The 21,829-nt window shown below is 40.0% G+C and overlaps 1 protein-coding gene across 1 annotated transcript; it reads left to right on the forward strand.

Moving 5' to 3' along the window:
• Positions 1 to 7,604: 7,604 nt before the first annotated feature.
• LOC129505236 (DNA mismatch repair protein Mlh1-like) lies at positions 7,605 to 9,946 on the forward strand (the record flags this gene model as incomplete). Its single annotated transcript, XM_055318192.1, has 1 exon — positions 7,605 to 9,946. A coding segment is annotated over one exon (2,193 nt), but the record flags the coding sequence as incomplete, so codon positions are not given.
• Positions 9,947 to 21,829: the final 11,883 nt, after the last annotated feature.

Here is a 21,829-nt window from a genome sequence, read left to right on the forward strand (position 1 = left end):
AGGCAATGGAGAAATGCCTTCAGAGTTTTCGAAGAGAAATTCTATCCTAAAAATCTATACCCAGCAAATGATCAATGAAATCCAAAGGTAGAATACAAACATTTTCATAAAGTTGAGCTCCTAAATTGTTAACCTTTCTCAGGAACCTCCTGAAGGATATGCTCCACCAAATTGAGGGAGCAAAGCAATAAAAAGATGTAGGATCTCAGAAAATAGGAAGCCCCATGAAGGAGAAAGGGGAAAAAAAATCTCAAGGTAATGGTAAAGGGAAAGTCCCAGTAATAGCTGTATACCAGGCTTAGAGAACCACCAAGATGGAACAGGAGAAGGAAAGCTGAAGACTTAGATGAAGTTCTCCAAGATAAACACAAAACAGGACACATGTTCAGAAGCCATTTTTATTTATATCAGTAAATCTGGGGATGAATTAGTAATAAAAGCACAGCAACCAAGTAAACAACAACAAAATACAGTTGTCAACTCTGGTGAAAACAATGAGCTATAGAAGAGAAGAAATATAATCATAGTATACTATATGACTTAGCTATAACCAATACTTACATAGTTAAGATAATGTTAGCCCTAAATATGGATTTAATGAAAAACTATAATATATTTGAAGGAAAGGAAGAAGTAATATATGTGAGAGGAGGGGTATAGGAGAGCTAAATCTTCATCTGCCATAGCTTGAAGTCAATAGACAACATCTGAAACTGAAAGAAAAAAAATAAACTAATATCAGAATATGCATGTTATTTAGACATAAGAAAGTAAATTCTGGAAGAAATAAGATTAAGAATGATTGGACTAAGGAGAGGGAATTAGGAGTAAAAAAGGAAGGAGCAGAGGACTGATTTTTTAAAATATTTATTTATTCATGAGAGACAGAGAGAGAGAGAGAGAGAGAGAGAGAGAGAGAGAGAGAGAGAGAGGCAGAGACACAGGCAGAGGAAGAAGCAGGCTCCATGCAGGAAGCCTGATGTGGGACTCGATCCCGGGACTGCAGGATCACACCATGGGCCAAAGCCAGGCACTAAACTGCTGAGCCACCCAGGGATCCCCAGGACTGATGTTTTTAATATACACCTTGTCATTATTTGACTGGTTTTGTTTTTGTATTTTCATTAATTATGCAAATATCACACAAAGTATATTCCTTTTAAAGGAAGAGTGGGGTTTTTTTAATATTTATTCACGAGAGACACACACACACAGAGAGAGAGAGAGAGAGAGAGAAGCAGAGGCACAGGCAGAGGGAGACGCAGGCTCCATGCGGGGAGCCTGACATGGGACTTGATCCCGGGTCTCCAGGATCAGGCCCTGGGCTGAAGGCGGCGCTAAACCACTGAGCCACCCGGGCTGCCCAGGAAGAGTGTTTTTGAAAGTGAACTCCCAACTGTTCACCACCCAGTCTTTCTGATGTTTATAAAATGTGCATTATTTTGATTAAAAAAATTTAAATTTAAAAGAAATATTAAATGAGATTATATGTGGAATGCTTAGCACAAAACCTAGAATATAGTACAAAATCAGGAAATATTAATTTTTCAAAAAAATTTGCTTTACAAATCCAATATATCTTTTTATCTTGTAGTCCCAGTTATAGGAATGGATCTCGGGCAGATTTGAGGCAAAGTCCTGCTAAGAAATAGTACACGTGGGAATTTAAACTTCAATTCACCCCATCTGCCGTAAATGCTCAGAAATGACCTGGAGGTAAAGGATTATTTTACACTAGTTATTTCTACCCATAGAGCAGGTGAAAACCAAAGTATCCAGAATAACCAGAAGGGCCAGAAGCTTATGAAGACCCCCAAGAATGGAAAGGTGCTGCTTCTCAAAGGACCTGACAAAGATGCCCACAGTCACCTGGTGTCATCTAATGGCTTCTTGAACCCCTGACACCAGGAAATTACCCTTTGATTTGGAGCATGCTGTGTAACCCCTGCTGTCTTAGCTCTCTCTGTCTAAATCCTTTGCTGGGGTCTGTTGATGCCTTTCTGTCAAACATTATCACCCTTGCAACCACCAAAAATTAAACAACTCTTAAACACTCAGGGCAAGGGGAGAATTTACAGATAACTCCCAAAATTAATCTTTTATTATATTTTTAATTTCCATCTATTCCATTCCCTATGTAATAAGGTCAGTTAGCAAGTTAATATCAAGAACTTATATTTATTTTATTTTTCCCTGCCCTTCATATAGTGTAGGTTCTGAGTATTTTTTCAAAGTCAAAATGAGGCCAACAGAAAATATACAATCTGAATAATCCACAAACTAAATGAATATATAGTTTCTTTATTATCCACTTATCAATTCAAAATGAAATTTTGCCTTTGTGAACCTCATGTAAATTCTTTTTAGTGATTACCCTCACATTTTTATAGCACTGTATATATTTTACAGCTCAAATTCTATAAGTGGGTATTTTAATATTTATAGGCTATTTTCATTTTTAATATTTTAAAACTAAGTCATAAAATGTACTGTTGGATAATGTACGTTCAAGGCACTCTGCTAGGTGCTATGTGTGAGGAAGGGTGCTGAGAACAAAAGTGTTTTATTTATATAAATGCTTGCTTAGGAATGTAAAAATTAACTTCAAACTAAAAACGGTGCCTGCATTTTTTTTAATTGTTTAGCAAGAACCTCCCCCTTTCCTTCTATGATTAAAATAAATTTTATAGATTCTGGTTGAGTTATAGCTCTCAGATAGTTTTAATGAGTATATGAGTTTCATAGGGCTGGCATGAGAAATTTCCACAAACTGAGTGACTTAAAACAACAGAAATTTGTTGTCTCAGTTCTGGAGACTATAAGTCCAAAATCAAGGTCATGGCCTTGCCCCCTCTGAAATCTGTAGAGAATCATTCCTTGCCTCTTTGTAGTTTCTGGTTGGTTGCCAGCAGTTCCTTGGCTTGCAACTACATAATTTCAAACTCAGCCCTCCTCTCTCTCATAGCCTTCTCCCTGTGTGTCTTTCTGTCCTCACATGGCCATGTTCTTGGAAGGACACCAGCCATATTGGATTAGGGGTCCACCCAACCTCATCTGAACAAATTACATCTGCAATGACCCTGTTTCCAATAAGGTCACATTCTGAAGTACAGGCACTTAGAACTTCAACATCATTTTGGGGGGAAACAAAATTCAACCCATAACAGTAGACAAATATCATGAGATATTGATGTTAACAAGCCTATTTACAAAGCTAAAAAGTGGTGAATCTTGCCTGAGTTTAATCTTTTGTTCTCAAGCTTAACTGTTGGGGAATGCAAACAAAAATAAAGCATATTTTTTTAAGTTCTAACACTCTCCGATGAGATTGTTTTTAACAGGCTATTAATGGAAACATAATGACCTATTCTTTATATTTAACTTTTTAAATAATAAAATTATAGCTCAAATTATAATTTACTTTCTTAACAGGAAATTTGTTAGTTTTAGGTAGTGTCATATATTACCTTTGCTCTCAATAATTATTTTGAGCTGCTGCATCATAAAAAGTATTTACAGCTAAGTTATACTAGATCAAATCTAATTGATTAAATCAGAATTCTGTGCAATGTTAATTAAAGTATGCTTTAGATTAAGCAAAGTAATTACATGAGCGATTGCATTTAATGGAATATTTTCATGAATCAGAATATTGCATAATAAACCTGAAAACAGCCACACTGAATACCTAATATATTTCACAAAACAAATTGCACTGAGAACTGCTAAGACATCTGAATAATTCACATGAAAATAAAGGCAACTTGAAGATCTTCTAAAGAAGACTCTAACTCCTTATTTCCAATGTGCTGCCAATCCCCTCGCTGTGTTTCTGCAGTTTTGCCTTCTAGGACTGCTTCCTCTACCTCCAGTGGATGCCCTAAAGGAGTTTCTGCCTAGAGCATCCATCCTTGTTCCACCAGCCCAGGTAGGTTTGGTGAGGGAAGCACATCAAATGATAACAAGACATTATAGTGCACAGATTCTAATGTACTATTTGCCTTCTAATTTAGCTATGAGTTAAACTAAGACAATAGCTCTCCTCATAACACTGAAACAGTAGCTCTAAGTTTAAGACAAACTCAAAAGTAAATGCTTCCCCAGTTGGGAAGAATTAAAAGTAACAGGAACACCCAGCCCTTCCATGAAAGTGAGCCAGCAATTCTGTGTACGTGCTCTGAAAGAAATAATTTGCAACAACCAATGACTGGTGTTAGGTTCAGTTACCAAATTTCTATTACGGCCACACTTTTAGCAGAAGCACAGATCCCTGCTATCCTGGGTAGATAGCACTAATTTGAAACTATAGTCAATATTTTAAGGGAGACTGATTTCTACTAAGCAGAAATTGTGTTGCTGGAAGTGTTTAGATCCAGCTGTCTATCTCAAGCAATACTGGTCTGAAATATGGAATAAGGTTTTCATTCGGTAGAGCAGCAAACATGAATAGACAATTTAATGGCTTTGTGCCAGGGTCAACAGAATTTCATAAAAGAATGAATATTTGAAACAAGTGTCACTGCACCTGTCACAAACTATCATGGGAGATGTGTAAGGATATCCTAAAGAGGTAGCCCTGAGCTAACCAGGAGTATTCAAGAATCAACTAATGATTTGTGACAATAATAACTCTGAGAATTTACCACATACCCCCATCAAATTAATTCTGTACTGGGAACTTGAAGTCAGAATAATGTTCTTTTTAGAGCCATAAATATGAACACTAGCCTTTATCTTCCCTTTAAAACATGTGAGTCTATTCCCTTTTATTTATGATCTCTAGCTAAACTGCTTTCATTTAGAAGACACTTTGAGGGGTGCCTGGGTGGCTCTGTCAGTTCAGGATTTGACTCTTGTTTTTAGCTCAGGTCATGATCTCAGAGTCTTAGGATCAAGCCCCCTTCCAGGCTTCACATTCAGGAAGTGGACTGGAGATTCTCTCTCTCTCCCTCCTCCTCTGCTCCTTCCACTGCACATGCACACACTAACCCACACTCTCCCTCCCTCTCACTCTCTCAGATAAAATCTTTAGAAAAAAAAAAAGACACTTTGAATCACAATCAACATTTCAACCTCAGCTCTTATAGCAATCTGCATATTTTGTTAAAACCAGTAATTATTTCAAGTAGTTCTTAAATATCACTAGTAAAAGTGTTCCTCCTATGCCTATGGTTAACAATACTGGATTGTACACTTAAAAATTTGTTAAGATGGTAGATCTCAAATGTTCATACCACAATTTTTAAAAAAAAACAGCATAGGAAATTTCAAGGATGAGGAAGAGGAAAAGAAGGAGGCAACTTGATAAAGGAGGCACCACACAGAATCCATGTGATGGCAAAAATGGTAAACAAGTTCATGCTCCAGAAATGGCAGTGGTGGGGCAGGGGCAGCAGCAGGGTCCCTAGTACTTACGGGGAAGCAATGGGGGATGCTTAAAGTCATCAGGACAATTCTAAAGTCTATGGTTGGATACCATTTCCAGAGTCAGCTTTGAGCCAGTTCTCCCATGAACATCTCTATAGAGTAGATTCCTTTCCTGCTTAATCAGCCAGTATCAATTTCTAATACATTATATTGAAATTCTTATTGGGTTGCATATGAGAATAATGGCTCAGTTTCCACACTTAATTTTCTATTACTCTAATTTTATATTTAGCTTAGTGATTACTTGCTGGATAATATTACTTGTAGATTTTAATCACTGGCTTTTAATTCAAGGTAAGATGTTTGTTTTTAAAATACTAACAAAAGGGCATAAGTACTCTGTTGAAAGACATTTTTGAAATTCCAAATCTAATTGTTCTTATAAAGACAGGGCACAGGGGTACCTGGGTGGCTCAGTGGTTGAGCATCTGCTTTTGGCTCAGGTCATGATCCCAGGGTCCTGGGATCAAGTCCCACATCAGGCTCCCCACAGGGAGCCTGCTTCTCCCTCTGCTTATGTCTCTGCCTCTCTCTCTCTCTCTCTCTCTCTCTCTCTGTGTGTGTGTGTGTGTGTGTGTGTGTGTGTGATGAATAAATATAACCGTAAAGGGGAAAAAAAAGCACAATGAAACAAGGAGTATGTTTGCCTTTACCTCTAGAAAAGAGAACAGGTTCTGCTTTAGCAGTTCTGGGTCTCTAAGTCATATTCCAAAGGACTCCTCCTTTAGTTTATTTCTGTATTACAGTTATATTGTGAGAATTAAAGAAAGTAACATATGAAGATTATCAGCAAAGGGCTTGAGCCCCACATCATCCATATCAATCAAAATTTTCTAAATTATACAAATATGTAGTAACATAGGGTAGGGGATGCAGGCAAAAGTTTTTACTGGGGATTAGGTAATAATCTAATCAAAGTATATAGATATCTTCATTGATTATAGGCAAACACTCGTTAAGATTCTACCGTGATCTACTTTTCTCACATGCAAGCTACTGGGCCCCTTGTTTCACCAAAAGAAACTCATTTTTTTCTACAGCACACTACTGACAAAGTAAGTCAACTTAGAGAAAGTTTTTCAAAAAATATATCCTCCAAAAAGAGAAGGAAGTCATTTAAATATAGGCTTTAATGGGGGAAATAAGCCTATTCAGCACTTCAAGATGGTAAAGATTTTATTTTCAAAAGGTTAAGTTAAACTAACAAGATTAAAATAGTTATTGAGTACATTTACCATTCTATGTATGTGGTGATGAAGCAATCTGCCAAAGAAAAATGCATGTCCCAAAGGAATTCATGCAGTTATCCAAAGATTTATTGAGCAACTACTCTGTGATTGATAGTGTCTCCTGGCAAGGTAATCCACAAGCGAAATTGTAAAGAAGGTAAAGTTCACATCAATTCCTTCTCTCTTGGCAACTTCTCCATCTTCTCTGGAAAACTAGCATCCTCTATTGCCTCTTACTCCTCAGGAAATCCCCCTACCACCATAATTATCCCCAGCTGAAGCACCCTTTCCAAATACAGGGAAACAACTTTTTGTTGTTGAACAACTTGGGTTTGAACTGTGTGGAGTCCCCTTATATTTTTTACTGTATAGGACTGTAAATATTTTCTCTCACTGTCTTAACATTTTTTTTCTCTAGCTTTATTGTAAAAATACAGTATATAATATATAAAACATACAAAATATATGTTAATTGACTATGTTATTGGTAAGGCTTCCAATCAACAGATTATTAGTAGTTAAGTTTTAGGGGAACTAAAAGTTTTGTGAGGGTTTTTTACTTTGAAAGGGTCAGTGCCCCCAAACCTTGCCATGTTGCTCAAGGGTCAACTGGAGGTCTCAAACTCCAGATTCCTCTCCATACCTCTTCCTGCCCAAAATGACCTCTCTGGTGCAGCCCAGAAGGAAGGACTCTCACCTAGCTCTCGGAGGGTATATTAGTCTGCTCAAGCCACCATAACAAAATACCACAGACTGGGTGGCTTAAACAACATTTATTTTCTCACGGTTCTGGAGACTGGAAGTCCAAGATCAGGCATCTAGACAATTCAGTTCTTAGTAAGGCTTCTCTTCCTGGCTTGCCTTTTATTGAGCACATGGGGGGAGGCAGAAGGTGGGGATGGAGAAAGAGGGGGATAAGAAATACAGCGAGAGCTAGTACTGTTGTAATGGCGCTGTCAGTTACCGGAGCTGCCTTTAAACTTTTTAGATGCAAAATCCACCAGTATCCAAGTGGTTGTTAAAGAGGGAGGCCTCAAGTTGATTCAGATCCAAGACAATGGCACTGGGATTAGGAAAGAAGATCTGGATATTGTGTGTGAGAGGTTCACTACAAGTAAACTGCAGTCCTTTGAGGATTTAGCTAGTATTTCTACCTATGGCTTTCGAGGTGAGGCTTTGGCTAGCATCAGCCATGTGGCGCATGTTACTATTACAACCAAAACAGCTGAGGCAAAATGTGCATACAGAGCAACTTATTCGGATGGAAAGCTGAAAGCTCCTCCTAAACCGTGTGCAGGCAATCAGGGGACCCAGATCACGGTGGAGGACCTTTTTTACAACATATCCACGAGGAGGAAAGCTTTAAAAAATCCAAGTGAAGAGTATGGGAAAATTTTGGAAGTTGTTGGCAGGTATTCAATACACAATTCAGGCATTAGTTTCTCAGTTAAAAAACAAGGCGAGACCATAGCTGATGTTAGGACACTGCCCAATGCCACAACGGTGGACAATATTCGCTCCATCTTTGGAAATGCTGTCAGCCGAGAACTGATAGAAGTTGGGTGTGAGGATAAAACCCTAGCCTTCAAAATGAATGGCTACATATCCAATGCAAATTACTCAGTGAAGAAGTGCATCTTCTTACTCTTCATCAACCATCGTCTGGTTGAGTCAACTTCCTTAAGAAAAGCCATTGAAACAGTATATGCAGCATATTTGCCCAAGAACACACACCCTTTCCTGTACCTCAGTTTAGAGATCAGCCCCCAGAACGTGGACGTCAATGTACATCCCACGAAGCACGAAGTTCACTTCCTGCACGAGGACAGCATCCTGGAGCGGGTGCAGCAGCACATCGAGAGCAAGCTCTTGGGCTCCAACTCCTCCAGGATGTACTTCACCCAGACTTTACTACCAGGTCTTGCTGGCCCCTCTGGAGAGGTGGTTAAATCCACAACGGGTGTGACCCCCTCATCTACTGGAAGTGGCGACAAGGTCTATGCCCACCAGATGGTCCGCACAGATTCACGAGAACAGAAGCTCGATGCCTTTCTGCAGCCCATGAGCAAGGCTCTGTCCAGTCAGCTGCAGGCTGTTGTCCCGGAAGACAGGACCGATGTTTCCAGTGGCAGGACTGGGCAGCAAGATGAGGAAATGTTTGAACTCCCAGAGCCTGATCAAGTGGCTGCCACAAATCAGGGCATGGAGGAGGAGGCAACAGAGGGGACTTCGGAAACATCAGAGAAGAAAGGGCCCCCTTCCAGCCCAGGCAACCCCAGAAAGAGGCCTCGGGAAAGCTCTGATGTAGAAATGGTGGAAGATGATTCCCGAAAGGACATGACAGCAGCATGTACCCCTCGACGGAGGATCATCAACCTCACCAGTGTTCTGAGCCTCCAGGAAGAAATTAACGAGCGGGGACATGAGACACTCCGAGAGATGCTGCATAACCACTCCTTTGTGGGCTGTGTGAATCCTCAGTGGGCCCTGGCTCAGCATCAGACCAAGTTATACCTTCTCAACACCACCAAATTGAGTGAAGAACTGTTCTATCAGATACTCATTTATGATTTTGCCAATTTTGGTGTTCTGAGGCTCTCGGAGCCTGCACCGCTGTTTGAGCTGGCCATGCTCGCCCTGGACAGTCCCGAGAGCGGCTGGACGGAGGAGGATGGTCCCAAAGAAGGACTTGCCGAATACATTGTTGAGTTTCTGAAGAAGAAGGCTGAGATGCTTGCAGACTATTTCTCTCTAGAAATTGATGAGGAAGGGAACCTGATTGGATTACCCCTGCTGATTGACAACTATGTGCCCCCTTTGGAGGGTCTGCCTATCTTCATTCTTCGACTAGCCACGGAGGTGAACTGGGATGAAGAGAAGGAATGTTTTGAAAGCCTCAGTAAAGAATGTGCTATGTTTTACTCCATTCGGAAGCAGTATATATCTGAGGAGTCGACCCTCTCGGGCCAGCAGAGTGAAGTATGCGGCTCCTCTGCAAACCCCTGGAAGTGGACTGTGGAACACATTGTCTATAAAGCCTTCCGCTCACACCTTCTGCCTCCCAAACATTTCACAGAAGATGGAAATATCCTACAGCTTGCTAACCTGCCCGATCTGTACAAAGTCTTCGAGAGGTGTTAAACACGGTCACTTGTGGACTCTGGGATGTGCAGTTCTTGCACTGTGTCCTGACAAGGATAGGTCTTACGGTTGAAAACTCCCGTTTGCCTTCTCACTAGAAGCACTCTTTCACAGTTGATGGACTAATCAGAAATAAATTGTCAAAGGCGTCCTGAAAAAAAAAAAAAAAAAGAAATACAGCGAGAGAGAGAGAGAAAGAAAGCACACAAGTGCCCTAGAGTCTCTTCTCATAGGGCACTAATCCTATTGGATAGAGCCCCACCCTTACAGCCTCATGTAACCTTAATTGCTTCTTCAGAGCTCTCAATTCCAAATACATCTATACAGAGGGTTAGGGCTTCAACATATGAATGTAGGGGAGGGGAGGACACAAACATTCAGTCCATAGCAAAGAAAATGCTGTTAAACACACCACACTATGAAAGAATTTTAACCCTTTTGTATAGAATCCACCTTGTGGCAGAGAATAATTGCATAATAGCCACAGGAAAGGGGCAGCCCGAGTGGCTCAGCGGTTTAGCACCGCCTTCAGCCCAGGGCCTGATCCTGGAGACCCAAGATTGAGTCCCGCGTCTGGCTCGCTGCATGGAGCCTGCTTCTCCCTCTGCCTGTGACTCTGCCTGTGTGTGTGTGTGTGTGTGTGTGTGTGTGTGTGTCTCATGAATAAATAAATAAATAAATAAAAACCTTAAAAAAATAACCACAGGAAAGAATTTCTAATAATTCAGGAGGGCAAGGACACCCAGCACCATTCATATAGTGCCTAAGTCCACCCTAAGCCACTGGGTGCGGGCACATTCTCATCCTAGTCTGCACCTATTCCTGCATCTTCAGGGCCAGGTGGAGGGGCTCAGTGTACCACTCCCCTGATGCCTGGACATGCAGTCAGTCACAAACTCTGCTCCTCAGACTTTCAGGCCGTGACCCATTTCTGGACCTGAACCATGCCCATTGGCTCTAAGTTCACAATAAGAGGGCCTCATCTCCCCCATTCTACATGGGGAACACAGCCATGCCTGGATTACATTTCAGAGGGTCTCAATTGCTCATGCTCATATACACACAGCAACAGACACATAAGCTTGCATATTCTTGACCTTTACATTTTCCTTCTGTATTTATCTGCCTTTTGGGGATCAATCACAAAAGTATACAAATTAAATTATTTTACCTTGTTAGTAGATACAGATGGTATTTAGAAATCTTAAAAGATTGCTTTGCTTTTGTGTTTCCTAACACAAAAGAGTCAAGATGTGCAACATATTTTTTTTTTTTGCCTATCCTATTCCCATATAGGAGTCTGAGCCTCTCTGCTATCTCAGCAGATGCCTACACTAAATAACTATTCATAAACACACACAAAAAAAAACAGAAGTCTTTGGGAAACTTCATTTACCAGATCTGTGCTCCAAGTATTTGTACTCAATTTCCACAATAAATTTTGTCATACCTGAAAACTGGTTTTAGTTTTTTTTAAAATACATTATACTTTCCAGTAATCTGACAATATCCCTGGGAATTCAGATAGTAACATCCAGGTGCTACCTGGCTCAATTATTGCTTGCTAATTGCTATCCAATAATTTGTAAAAATTGAGGCACAGAATATTTAAGTGATTTGAGTATGATTTCTTATCTAATTAGTGGCAAAGCTGAGAATATAATCCAAGTCCTTAGATTTTCTTCTAATTTATAGGAATTTTAAAACTATACTATAAAGGTAGTATACTATCATAAACCCCAGGCTCCCAAAACCTAGTTTCAACAATTATCAACATTTTATTTTGCCAAACTTACTTCATCTTTCCTTCAACCTTTTTCTTGTTGTACTTTTTAAAGATGTATTTATTTATCTGAGAGAGAGAGAGTGGAGAGAGTGGGAGAGGGAGAGAGAGAATTTTAAGCAGACTCTGTGCTAAGCTGGAGCCCAGAGCCTGAAGCAGGGCTCAATCCCACAACCCTGAGATCATGACCTGAGCCAAAACCAAGAGTCAGATGCTCAAACTGACTGCCAGGCACCCCCTTTTTTACAGTATTTTAAAGCAAATTCTAGACATCACATTATTTCACCCATATATACTTCAGTATATATATATATCTCTCTCTACTAAGCTAGTTCTTACATTTTACATGTGTTTGTGGTAGATCAACAATTTCCTAACAGTGGCCAAAGGACTCAGAAACCCAGCAAATATTCTAGTACTCTTCTTCCATTTTTTTCCCTACATACTTCTCACTCTCAAAAGAGGAAATTCGAATCAATTTTAGTAGACCGATAAAAAGAAAACTAGGAAACAAAAACCCAATAACCTTTTTATAATAAAAATTAAAAATATAAGTTTCAAAATTACTTTAAAACATTTCACTATGTTCCAGTTCTATAAAAAGTACAAGCAAATATCCCTTTTATCTTCCTCCAAGAAAACCAATTTCATGGTCATGGTGTGGAAATTCCATTCTGGGTAAAACCCTAAGGTTATATGAAGGTTGTGTATATATACAATTTGCTACAGGAATTGTGGTGGTGTTTAATAAAATTCATGAGATTTTCATTTTGTTTAATATTTATTTGGTGTTTAATTTAGCAAAGGTTCTCTGATGTTCCTATTTTATTAGTTTATCGAAATTTTAATTCTATTCTAATTTTAATATGGAATTTTTAACATCACATATATTAAAAGGCAATCCATTGACAACAGAGGCACTTACCTATAGAATGGCTATAAAACCTGGCAACATAGGCAACTATATATAATAAATGGTTTCTTGATATTACATGACAATACATGATATTTTTGAGCGTTGCCCCTCATTAGTCATGCAGTTTAGTGTGCTGGACAGAATGGCAATGAATAGGATACATTAACATGGTATTTCTAGCAATCCTTGCACATACATCTGTAACATATTGCCTCTGATCAGTTCTCAGATGTGATCCCTGGACTCAGCAATGCCTGGGGATGTTAAAAATATAAATTTTCAGGCCCTCACCCCAGACCTATCAATCTGAAAGTTGGATTCAGTAGTCTGTTTTAACAAGCTCTGCAGGTGATTCAGATGCAAGCTTAAGTTTGAGAAACACATGCTCAGATTTTGTGTGTCTCTGATTTTCCCTGAAAACAAACCAATAAACAAAATCCTGCTTTTCAGTATATCCCAAGCAGAGGGTTGCCAGATTTAGCTAATAAAAATATAGGACATCAGTTAAATTTGAATTTCAGATTTAAAATGTTTTTAGTGGGATCCCTGGGTGGCTCATAGGTTTAACGCCTGCCTTTGGCCCAGGGCGTGATCTTGGAGTCCGGGACTCAGTCCCACATCAGGCTCCCTGCATGAAGCCTGCTTCTCCCTCTGCCTGTGTCTCTGCCTCTCTCTCTCTCTCTCTCTCACGAATAAATAAAATCTTTTTTTAAAATTAATTAATTAAATTAATTAAATGTTTTTAGTAAAATTATATCCCTTGTAGATATGTCCTGTATATGTGTGTGTGTGTGTGTGTGTGTGTGTGTGTGTGTGTATGAAAGGGATATAGAAGTATCCCCTTGCATAGTTATACTAAAAGATTATTTGTTGCTTGTCTTTTTCTTTTTAAGATATTTTGTTTACTTATTTGAGAGAGGGAAAAAGACAGAAAGTGAGAAAGTGGGAGAGGGAATATGAGCAGTGGGGACAGGCAGAGGGAAAGGGAGAAGCAGGCTCTCCACTGAGCAGGGAGCCCAATGCGGGGCTCGATCCTGGGATCATGACCCTGAGATCATGACTCTGGGATCATGACCTGAGCCAAAGACAGATGCTTAACTGACTGGGCCATCCAGATGCCCCTATTTGTGTTTTGATATCCACATTGAACTTTTCATTCTGAGCCCTCAGTTTTTCTGGCATCCATACTCAAGTGTTTTGATCTAGCCAGCGTTTGGTACACTCCACAGAGCTGTGTCACCTCACCCAGTTTTAGAAATTATCCTACTAGTCCCTAACCACTCTGGGGTCATGTGGTAGTTGGTCTCTGAGTGAGATGCCTTGCCTGTCAAGAGTAATACTAACTGGTGTTCATGTGACATGGTCAAATGGGGAAAAGAGTCCCTGTAGATGGAAATATTGGGTGTTGGCTAAAGACAAAAGCTAAAGAAATATATACTCTCATCTAACTAACTTGAGTTCATGAAACATAAAACCAATTTTTCTCTCTGTTCAAAGAACTTGATCTCATGCAAAATTCTGGATTTCTAATAAGAAATAATTATGGATAAAAATGTTTTTATATGCCTTAACAGAGCTGCATGCTACTGATGAGTCCTTTCCTTTAACTGTCTCAACTTAGGCAATTAAAACTAAGTAAGTTTGAAATCTAAATCTTACCTGAATTAGTTTTATACAGTCATCTCTTTTTCATTTTTTGAGCTGCCATCCTGTATACTTTTTAAATTTACATAAAATATATAGATTTTAAATACACAATTCAATGAGTTTGGACAAACATAAACCTCCACTCCAGCAAGATTTAGAACATTTCTCTCACTTTAGACAACATCCTTGAGCCCCTGTCCAGTCAATTTCCCCTCCAGAGGCAACTACTGTTCTGATTTTTGTCACTGTAGTTTTGTTTGTTCTAGAACTTCATGTAAATGAAGTTGCTTTCATTTTCATATATTCAAAACATATCTTGCTTTATAGCAGGGAATTTATTATGTCTTTTTATTTTTTCCTCTGAAATTACTGTAAAGCCCTAAAGATAGTACCCACCTCCTGCCCTCAAAGAGAGGACAAGGATACTGAATATATCTCTGGTCTACTGAGAAGCGTCAGAACCAGAGGAAGTAACTAGAAGAAGGGACACAAAAGGAGGCTTTAAGTCATGGATCCCTGGTTCCCAAGTCAAGAAGCACTTGGGCCAGGGGACACAGGAAGGAGATGGATGTGAGGGGAGAGCATCCAGGAGGCTTGTTAGCACCTCAACAGGCTGCACAAAGGCAGCACCGCCCTTGCCTTCATGGCAATGCCCACCACTAGGCCTCCAGTCATTTAGGGACAAGCGGCAAGCCACTGCCCATATGTTCCAAGATATCTACAGTGAAGCATCTTAGGACCCTTAGGGTGGGAAGGAGCTCCTGTTTCTGAACTTTGAGGACAGCCTAGACTCTAGTGGCATACCCTAAAGGCAGAAGAGTGTAGATGCTCCTGTTCCAGCTAATGTAAGTTAAACATTCAAGTTATTTAATATTTTAGTGCTTTTCAAAGTACCCACTGGAGTAGCATCTAATTATCATTTTAAAAGTCTACTACCCAGACAGGACATAAAATTTTAAATGTCAGCAGTAATCTAATATTATCCTTACAGAAAAAAATTTGTCTACAATGTTCCCTTTTGCTCCCATTCCTGAGGGATCCAGGGATGAAAGACCATGTAAATCCAAACAGACATATTACTAGCACGGTTCATTTACATAGGTATATACAAATGTTATCATTTGAGACAAATTTAGAAAAACACAAATAATAAAATGTATTTTACATTTGTACCCCCAAATGTTGATGCTCATCACAAATCGTCACTTCCTCTGAGTTGTTCTCAGACTTCCAGAATCTCTCCAAGGCACATATATTTGCAGAACCTTCTGTGAAGACTCCAAAGTCATTCTTGCTCAGTATATGTAAAGTCCGGCCCTATCAGGTCTCAAAGACCCTTACCTCCTGTGTATCTGAGGAGAAGCCTTGTAATATTACTTTTAACACAATGCCTTCCTGTTTTTCTGCTACTGGAGGTTGGGTCCTCTGGGAACCAATCCTAATACAGTGTTTGAGGAGCGAGATGTTTATAAAGGACCAACCCCTGTGAAAAGAAGTAGGCAGAGTGGGGCTGGACTAAGGGAACCATTGAACGGCAATGCAGACACAACACACGTAGCCAGGAGCTCTGGGGCAAATGCTGTCCAGGAGAATATCCCCAGCCAGGCCAGATGGCTATGCCTCTATATCCCAGTCTCACCCAGTCACACCCAGTCACCAGATGCAAGCAGCTCTGGGAAAGACCTTGGGCAAGGCGTCTCTCATGAGCTGAGGCATGCACGAAGGAGCTCACAGCTGCAGACTGCTGACCACGCACTCCACAGCTGGACACCAAGTTCTTCCTTGAAGGAACATGTAAGTATCTAGCACAACTGTTCTCCAGGTCTGTCAGCAAGAGCCATATGGATTGTTTTCCATCCTCCAAAGCACCATGCTCACCTTTGCCTTACAGTGGATCCATGTGCCTGGAACATTTTCCCCACCCCCTGCAGCCGGCTCACTCCTTCTGCTTCCACATTCTCATCCTTAGCTAGGCCTTCTCTCACCTCCTCCCTCATAATACTCATCTGACTTATAATTTGCTTAATGCATTTATTCCCTGCTTAAACAACTTCCGTGAGAGCAGAGGCAATGACAGACTCGTTTGTGCTGTATTTTCAGTGTTAAGCAATGTACCACGCACAAATAGTCCATGTAAAATTTAGGAATGGATTAATTAATTTGATATACCTGGTATTTTAGTCTGGGTTCCCCTAGAAAGAGACCCTAAGGCAAGGTTTCAAGTGCAAGCACATTATTAGAGAAGTGATTCCAGGAAACATTGCTGGGAAAGTAGGGAAGTGACACAGGAAAGAAAGGCAGACAGTTAATTACTCATTAAGACTATGGGCAACAGTTTAATCCTGCTGGGGAAATCTGAGAACTGTCGTTGAACATGTGCCTGAAATTATCCATCCTGGGCACCTGGGTGGCTCTGTCCATTAAGTGTCTGCCTTCAGCTCTGGTCATGATTCCAGGGTCCTAAGGTTGAGTCCTGCAGCAGGCTCCTGCTCAGTGGGGAGTCTTCTCCCTCTCCCTCTATCTGTCCCTGCTCATGCACTTTCTCTCTCTCTTAAATAAATAAAATCTTTTAAAAAAATTATCCATCCAAAAATGAGTGACCACATATTGTGTGATTCCATTTATAGGAAATGTCCACAAGAAGCCAATTCATAGGGACAGCAAGTAGATTAGTGGGTTCCAGGGAATGGGGCAGAGGAGGACCCAGAGAAACTATTAACAGGTATGGGTTTCTTTGGGTAAGGGTAGAAATGTTCAGAATTAGTAGTGACGGTTGTACAATATTGTGACTATATAAAAAAAATCACTGAATTTTATACTGAGTTTTATGTTTCATGAACTGTATCTCAACAAAACAAATTATAATAAACAAATGAGGGAGCTGGGATATTTATACACAAGCTCCACTCATTAGTGAAGGTTGATGGGGAGGGTGGGTAGTTAATTTCTATAGCATTTCCAGCCTGTCCTGAGCAGACAAAACAGGCTCCGAGACTAGGGTGGCTTTCAGGCAAAAAGATGCAAATACCAGCACTTTGCAGTTTGGAGTCATGATGCACTGAAGTGGGAAGAATAAGGGGGTGTGAGTAGGGCACAGATCGGGTCTGCTATACTTAAGGAGAAATAAACCAACCTGACACATTCAAGGATGTGGCGAAAAGAAGATTCACTCAGAAGCCTCCAGCTCCGGGGATCCCTGGGTGGCGCAGCTGTTTAGCGCCTGCCTTTGGCCCAGGGCGCAATCCTAGAGACCCGGGATCGAATCCCACATCAGGCTCCTGGTGCATGGAGCCTGCTTCTCCCTCTGCCTGTGTCTCTGCCTCTCTCTCTGTGTGTGACTGTCATAAATAAATAAAAATTAAAAAAAAAAGAACTTTCAAAAAAATATTAAAAAAAAAGGAAGCCTCCAGCTCCAAAAACATATTTTTCTAAATTTATTCTAAAACATATTGATAGTTGGATGATATGTTTAGGGAGCCCAATCATCTCAGCTGTGATCCCTAATCAAGTAAATCTGTGGAAGGAGAAAAGAACAGTGCTTTCAGTGAAAAGTGGAAATATAGTAGGTTGAATAATGACCTCCCCAAATATGTCTACATTCTAATCCTAAGGCAGTGTGAATGTTCCCTTGTAAGGCAAAAAGGACTTTGCAGGTGTAATTAGGTTCAGGATTTTGAGATGGGGAAATTACTCTAAACTTCCCAGGTGGGCCCAATGTAATCACAGTCCCTATAAACAGGAAGAAGGTGGCTCAAAATCAGAGGGGAGGTATGTAAGAAGAGCAGATGTGAGGGAGACAAAAGCCAAGAATTACAAGCACCACAGAAGATAAAGAAGGTAATGACAGAGGTCCTCCCCCTCAGAGTTTTCAGAAGGAACCAATATGCCAGCAATGCCGATATCTTGACTTTTTACCCCAGTAAAGATTATTGCAGATTTCTGATCTCCACAACTACTGTAGAAGAAAATCTGTGTTGTACTAAACCACTAAATTTGTAGTAATTTGTTTCAGTGGTGACAGGAAGCTAATACACTTTCCCAGATGGGATTTAAAAAATAATAACCATCACTTCCTCCCCAGAATACATTATAAAACTGGAAGGGTCTTAAAATCATAACAAAAATAAAATACTTTGTATCTCTGGTTTTTTTATGTTCAGGGTAGTTAATGTATTTTTAATATATTAAAATATTCTTACACTTGTCTTATGATTTCTTTTTAGAATAAGCAAATACTATTTCAAATAAAGTACTTTGTGGGGTTTTTGTTATTTTAATAAACTGAATGTTCCAATTTACCTTTTAGATTTTGAATTTATAAATTCTGCCAAGTAAAAATTCTTCTTAGAATATTAACATGAATAAAAAACAAATGTGGATGAAGTCCCAGGAAATAACATGTTTACAACTCTAAAAATATTGTAAAATTCGGTGCATCAAATGGAAATATTCCTACCAGCCAATTTCTGAGCATATGCAATGTGAGCTGAAGGGAGCTAACTGCCAGGCATGACAGTGAGTATGTGAGGTTCTTGAAAGTGAGAATGGGACACAGGGTAGGATAAGGTAGCAAAGCTTTAGGAAAAAGGGATAAGAGGGGGGATAAAGGACCTAAAAGAAGTGAGCTGTTCCAGAGCTTTTTGATAAAATGCACACATAACTTCTCTCCAATTTCAGTATGCTCCACATTATCACCAGATAATAGAAAATAAAATTCAATCATGTCATACTTTTGCTCAAAATGCTCTGAAATTTGTTAGGTTAAAATAAAATGAAAAGCCAAGCTCCATAATCTCAATGGCATGCAAAACCCTCAATGACTGGATGCCAGTCTATTTATTTAGCCTTATCACCACTGTCCCAGGCATGCCAGACTCTTCACTCTTCCTGAAACATCTCTGTGTCTCTCATGCCTCAGGGCCTTGGCAAATAATGTTCTCACTAACTAGAATGGGTCCTTCTTGTCCTCACCAAGTATCTATTCATCCCAGCCTAAATATCATCTTCTCAGTGAAGTTTCTACTGGAAAAAATAATCCATTTTGGGTCCTGAACTCCATTTCTCCACCTTCTTGCCAACAATGCTAGGAATGCAAAGCCCTGACTACTCTTTATCCTAGCCATTTCTCAGTGTTTTATTTGCAGAGAGCAATTTTGAGAGTTGGAGTGGCATCTTGCTTGCCTCTCACTGTAAAAATGGCAAATTCCTTACCTCTGGATACCTTGCCTATCACATAACTCATAGGATATGCAGGCATTCATCTAAGCCCTTCTGAATGCCCCATGGACTGGGAGAAAGGGGCTTAGGGACTGGTGTTGACATCATGCTGGTGCTACTCATGTGCTATGAGTGATTCAGTCATTTGTCTCTGACCTAGGAGTCTCCAATCTTCCATCAATACCCATGCAACAGTATCAGACTCGCTTGTTAGCTTGCAAGAAGGGTACAATCCCAGATTCTGCACAGACTTTGATAATTCTCCATCTCTACAGATAGGGTTTGTGGCCTCTTACATCTGTGATCCTGCAATATTTGGTCAAATAGAATGTGATGTTATTACACAAAGGCATGGGTTATGGTACATCGGAGATGTTCAGAAAAATGTCAAAAAAGGAAATATTTCCAGTTCAGTAAAGTTGTCTGCTCTGATAGCTGCTTCATTTTCCCCTAATCAAAGATGGACCCATTTAAATAGAACAGACAAAACAAAACTGTTTTTTCATGTCAGAGATAAGTGTTCTTGAAATAAGTAATGCTCTAAAGACCTGGGAGGATCTGAGTGACAGTATTAGTCTCCTCCAGTCTTTGTTTTTGTCAGCTAATTTGGCCGTATGATCCTATTAACAATTCCTAGGTTTTTTTTTTAATCCATTTTTAAAGCATTCTTTAGCCCAAGGAATTTATTTTCTGTTCTTAAGGATTGAAGGTTGAGTCCACTTTTCAAGATTTTTGAATAAGATTCTTGTCTGAATTTTGTAAGCTAGGCTGGGGGGGGCGGGGACAGGAGTATAAGCCTTCATTAATTATCAACTATTGTTCTCAGTGATTTTATCATTTTTTTGAAGCCAGGAGGCATTGCAGTATATTAATAAGCTGAAAAATAAATGAATAAATATAATCTTACTTGGTTATGAGATCACAAGAGAAATGGAGAAAATGCTAAATAGCAAATAGAAGTAGCGGTTAGCCCCAGAAGGATTATAAAACAGGCAACTCTCTAGCTAAAGGCAACAGGTTCACATAACAAGATGGAAGCTAGAACTACTCCCACAAATAAGCTACACAAGAAACACATACTTTACTCAATTCAAAACTAGTCAAATGTTTGTACTTAAATTAAGAACTGAAAGTTCAAAGCCTCAAATATTTGAGATCAGATTTATATTAATGAAACCTGCATCTTTCAGGGCACCCGCCTGGGTGGCTCGGTCAGTGAAGCATCTGCCTTCAGCTCAGGTCATGATCCCAGGGTCCTGGGATTGAGACCCACATTGGGGTCCCTCCCTACTCAGTGCAGAATCTGCTTCTCCTTCTCTCTGCTCCTACCCCTATGCTTGCTCTCGCTCTCTCTCAAATCTTAAAAAAAAAAAAAAAAAGATGACTTATTTTTCAGATACCCTGTGTGCAGGGCTGAGTTCCTGCTGCCATACAGGTCTGTGCTCCAAGCAACACCATTCATGTTACACTCTGGTTCTAGGCCTCCGTCTGTGTGGAAAGATAAAAAACAAAACACCAGCCAGATGTTTTGCTAAAATATTCCAAAATTACAATGGCTTGAAAGAACATTGCACATGTTATTCAGTCTTAATCTACATTCCTTAATTTTATCTTACATTTGAAAGTGGGAAAGTAGCCCCATGGAAATACCATTAAAGCAACGTAAGAGAGGGAAGATGAGTCTCCTAACATTTGAAGAAAAGGCTAATATACATTGTCCTAACTTTTATTGTGCCTCAAACCAGAATGCTTGATCTGTATTCTGGGGCTCTGGGAGGAGGGTAGCTAATCCCCAGGAGCTTTACCCACATGTCCAGTACTGCTTCTGCTATTGACACTGAGGAGTGGGAAAGGTGCAAATCACCAACGGCACCCACCTGCCCTTTTTACTGCAAAACTAGAATAGCCTGGTGCCGTCTACTTTAAAATTTCTTGTGCCAATTATAACTCACTCCGTCAACACCTTCATGATAGCTCAGGGACCAGGAGAAATGAAACTGTGTTGAACCACTAGCCTTTAATAATTAGAGAACTCTAGATTCAGCTGTGGATGAAAGAGGGGAAATGCTGCTGCTGAAAAACAAAAACAACTCAGGGGGGAAATCACCTGTCTCACACTCCCTCTTTCCCTCTACCTTTCCCCATTCTGCAGGGCAGGCCCCTTTGAGGCTCCAAACTGCTCATCCTGGAAGGTCCCCACTGACAGCTCCTCCAGGAAATATGGGTAGGATTCCAGACTGTCAAGGATGTGTGTTTTGATATGTTCTGTGCTGCAAATTGATCTAGTGGTATGAATCCCAATGAAATCCTCCCCCGTGCCCTCCTGTGTACCTGGGTAATAAGATGAGGACCCCTGACAATCTGAGGGGACCCTAAGTAAATCTGAGGTTCCTGACTCTGGGTTATGCATCTTGAGAAAAACCTTTTTTTAAATATAGTCACTCGAGTTTGAGCTTGGGTTTACTAAAT

This window comes from Nyctereutes procyonoides, unplaced genomic scaffold, assembly GCF_905146905.1.
Source record: "Nyctereutes procyonoides isolate TBG_1078 unplaced genomic scaffold, NYPRO_anot_genome, whole genome shotgun sequence".
Lineage (NCBI taxonomy): Eukaryota > Metazoa > Chordata > Mammalia > Carnivora > Canidae > Nyctereutes > Nyctereutes procyonoides.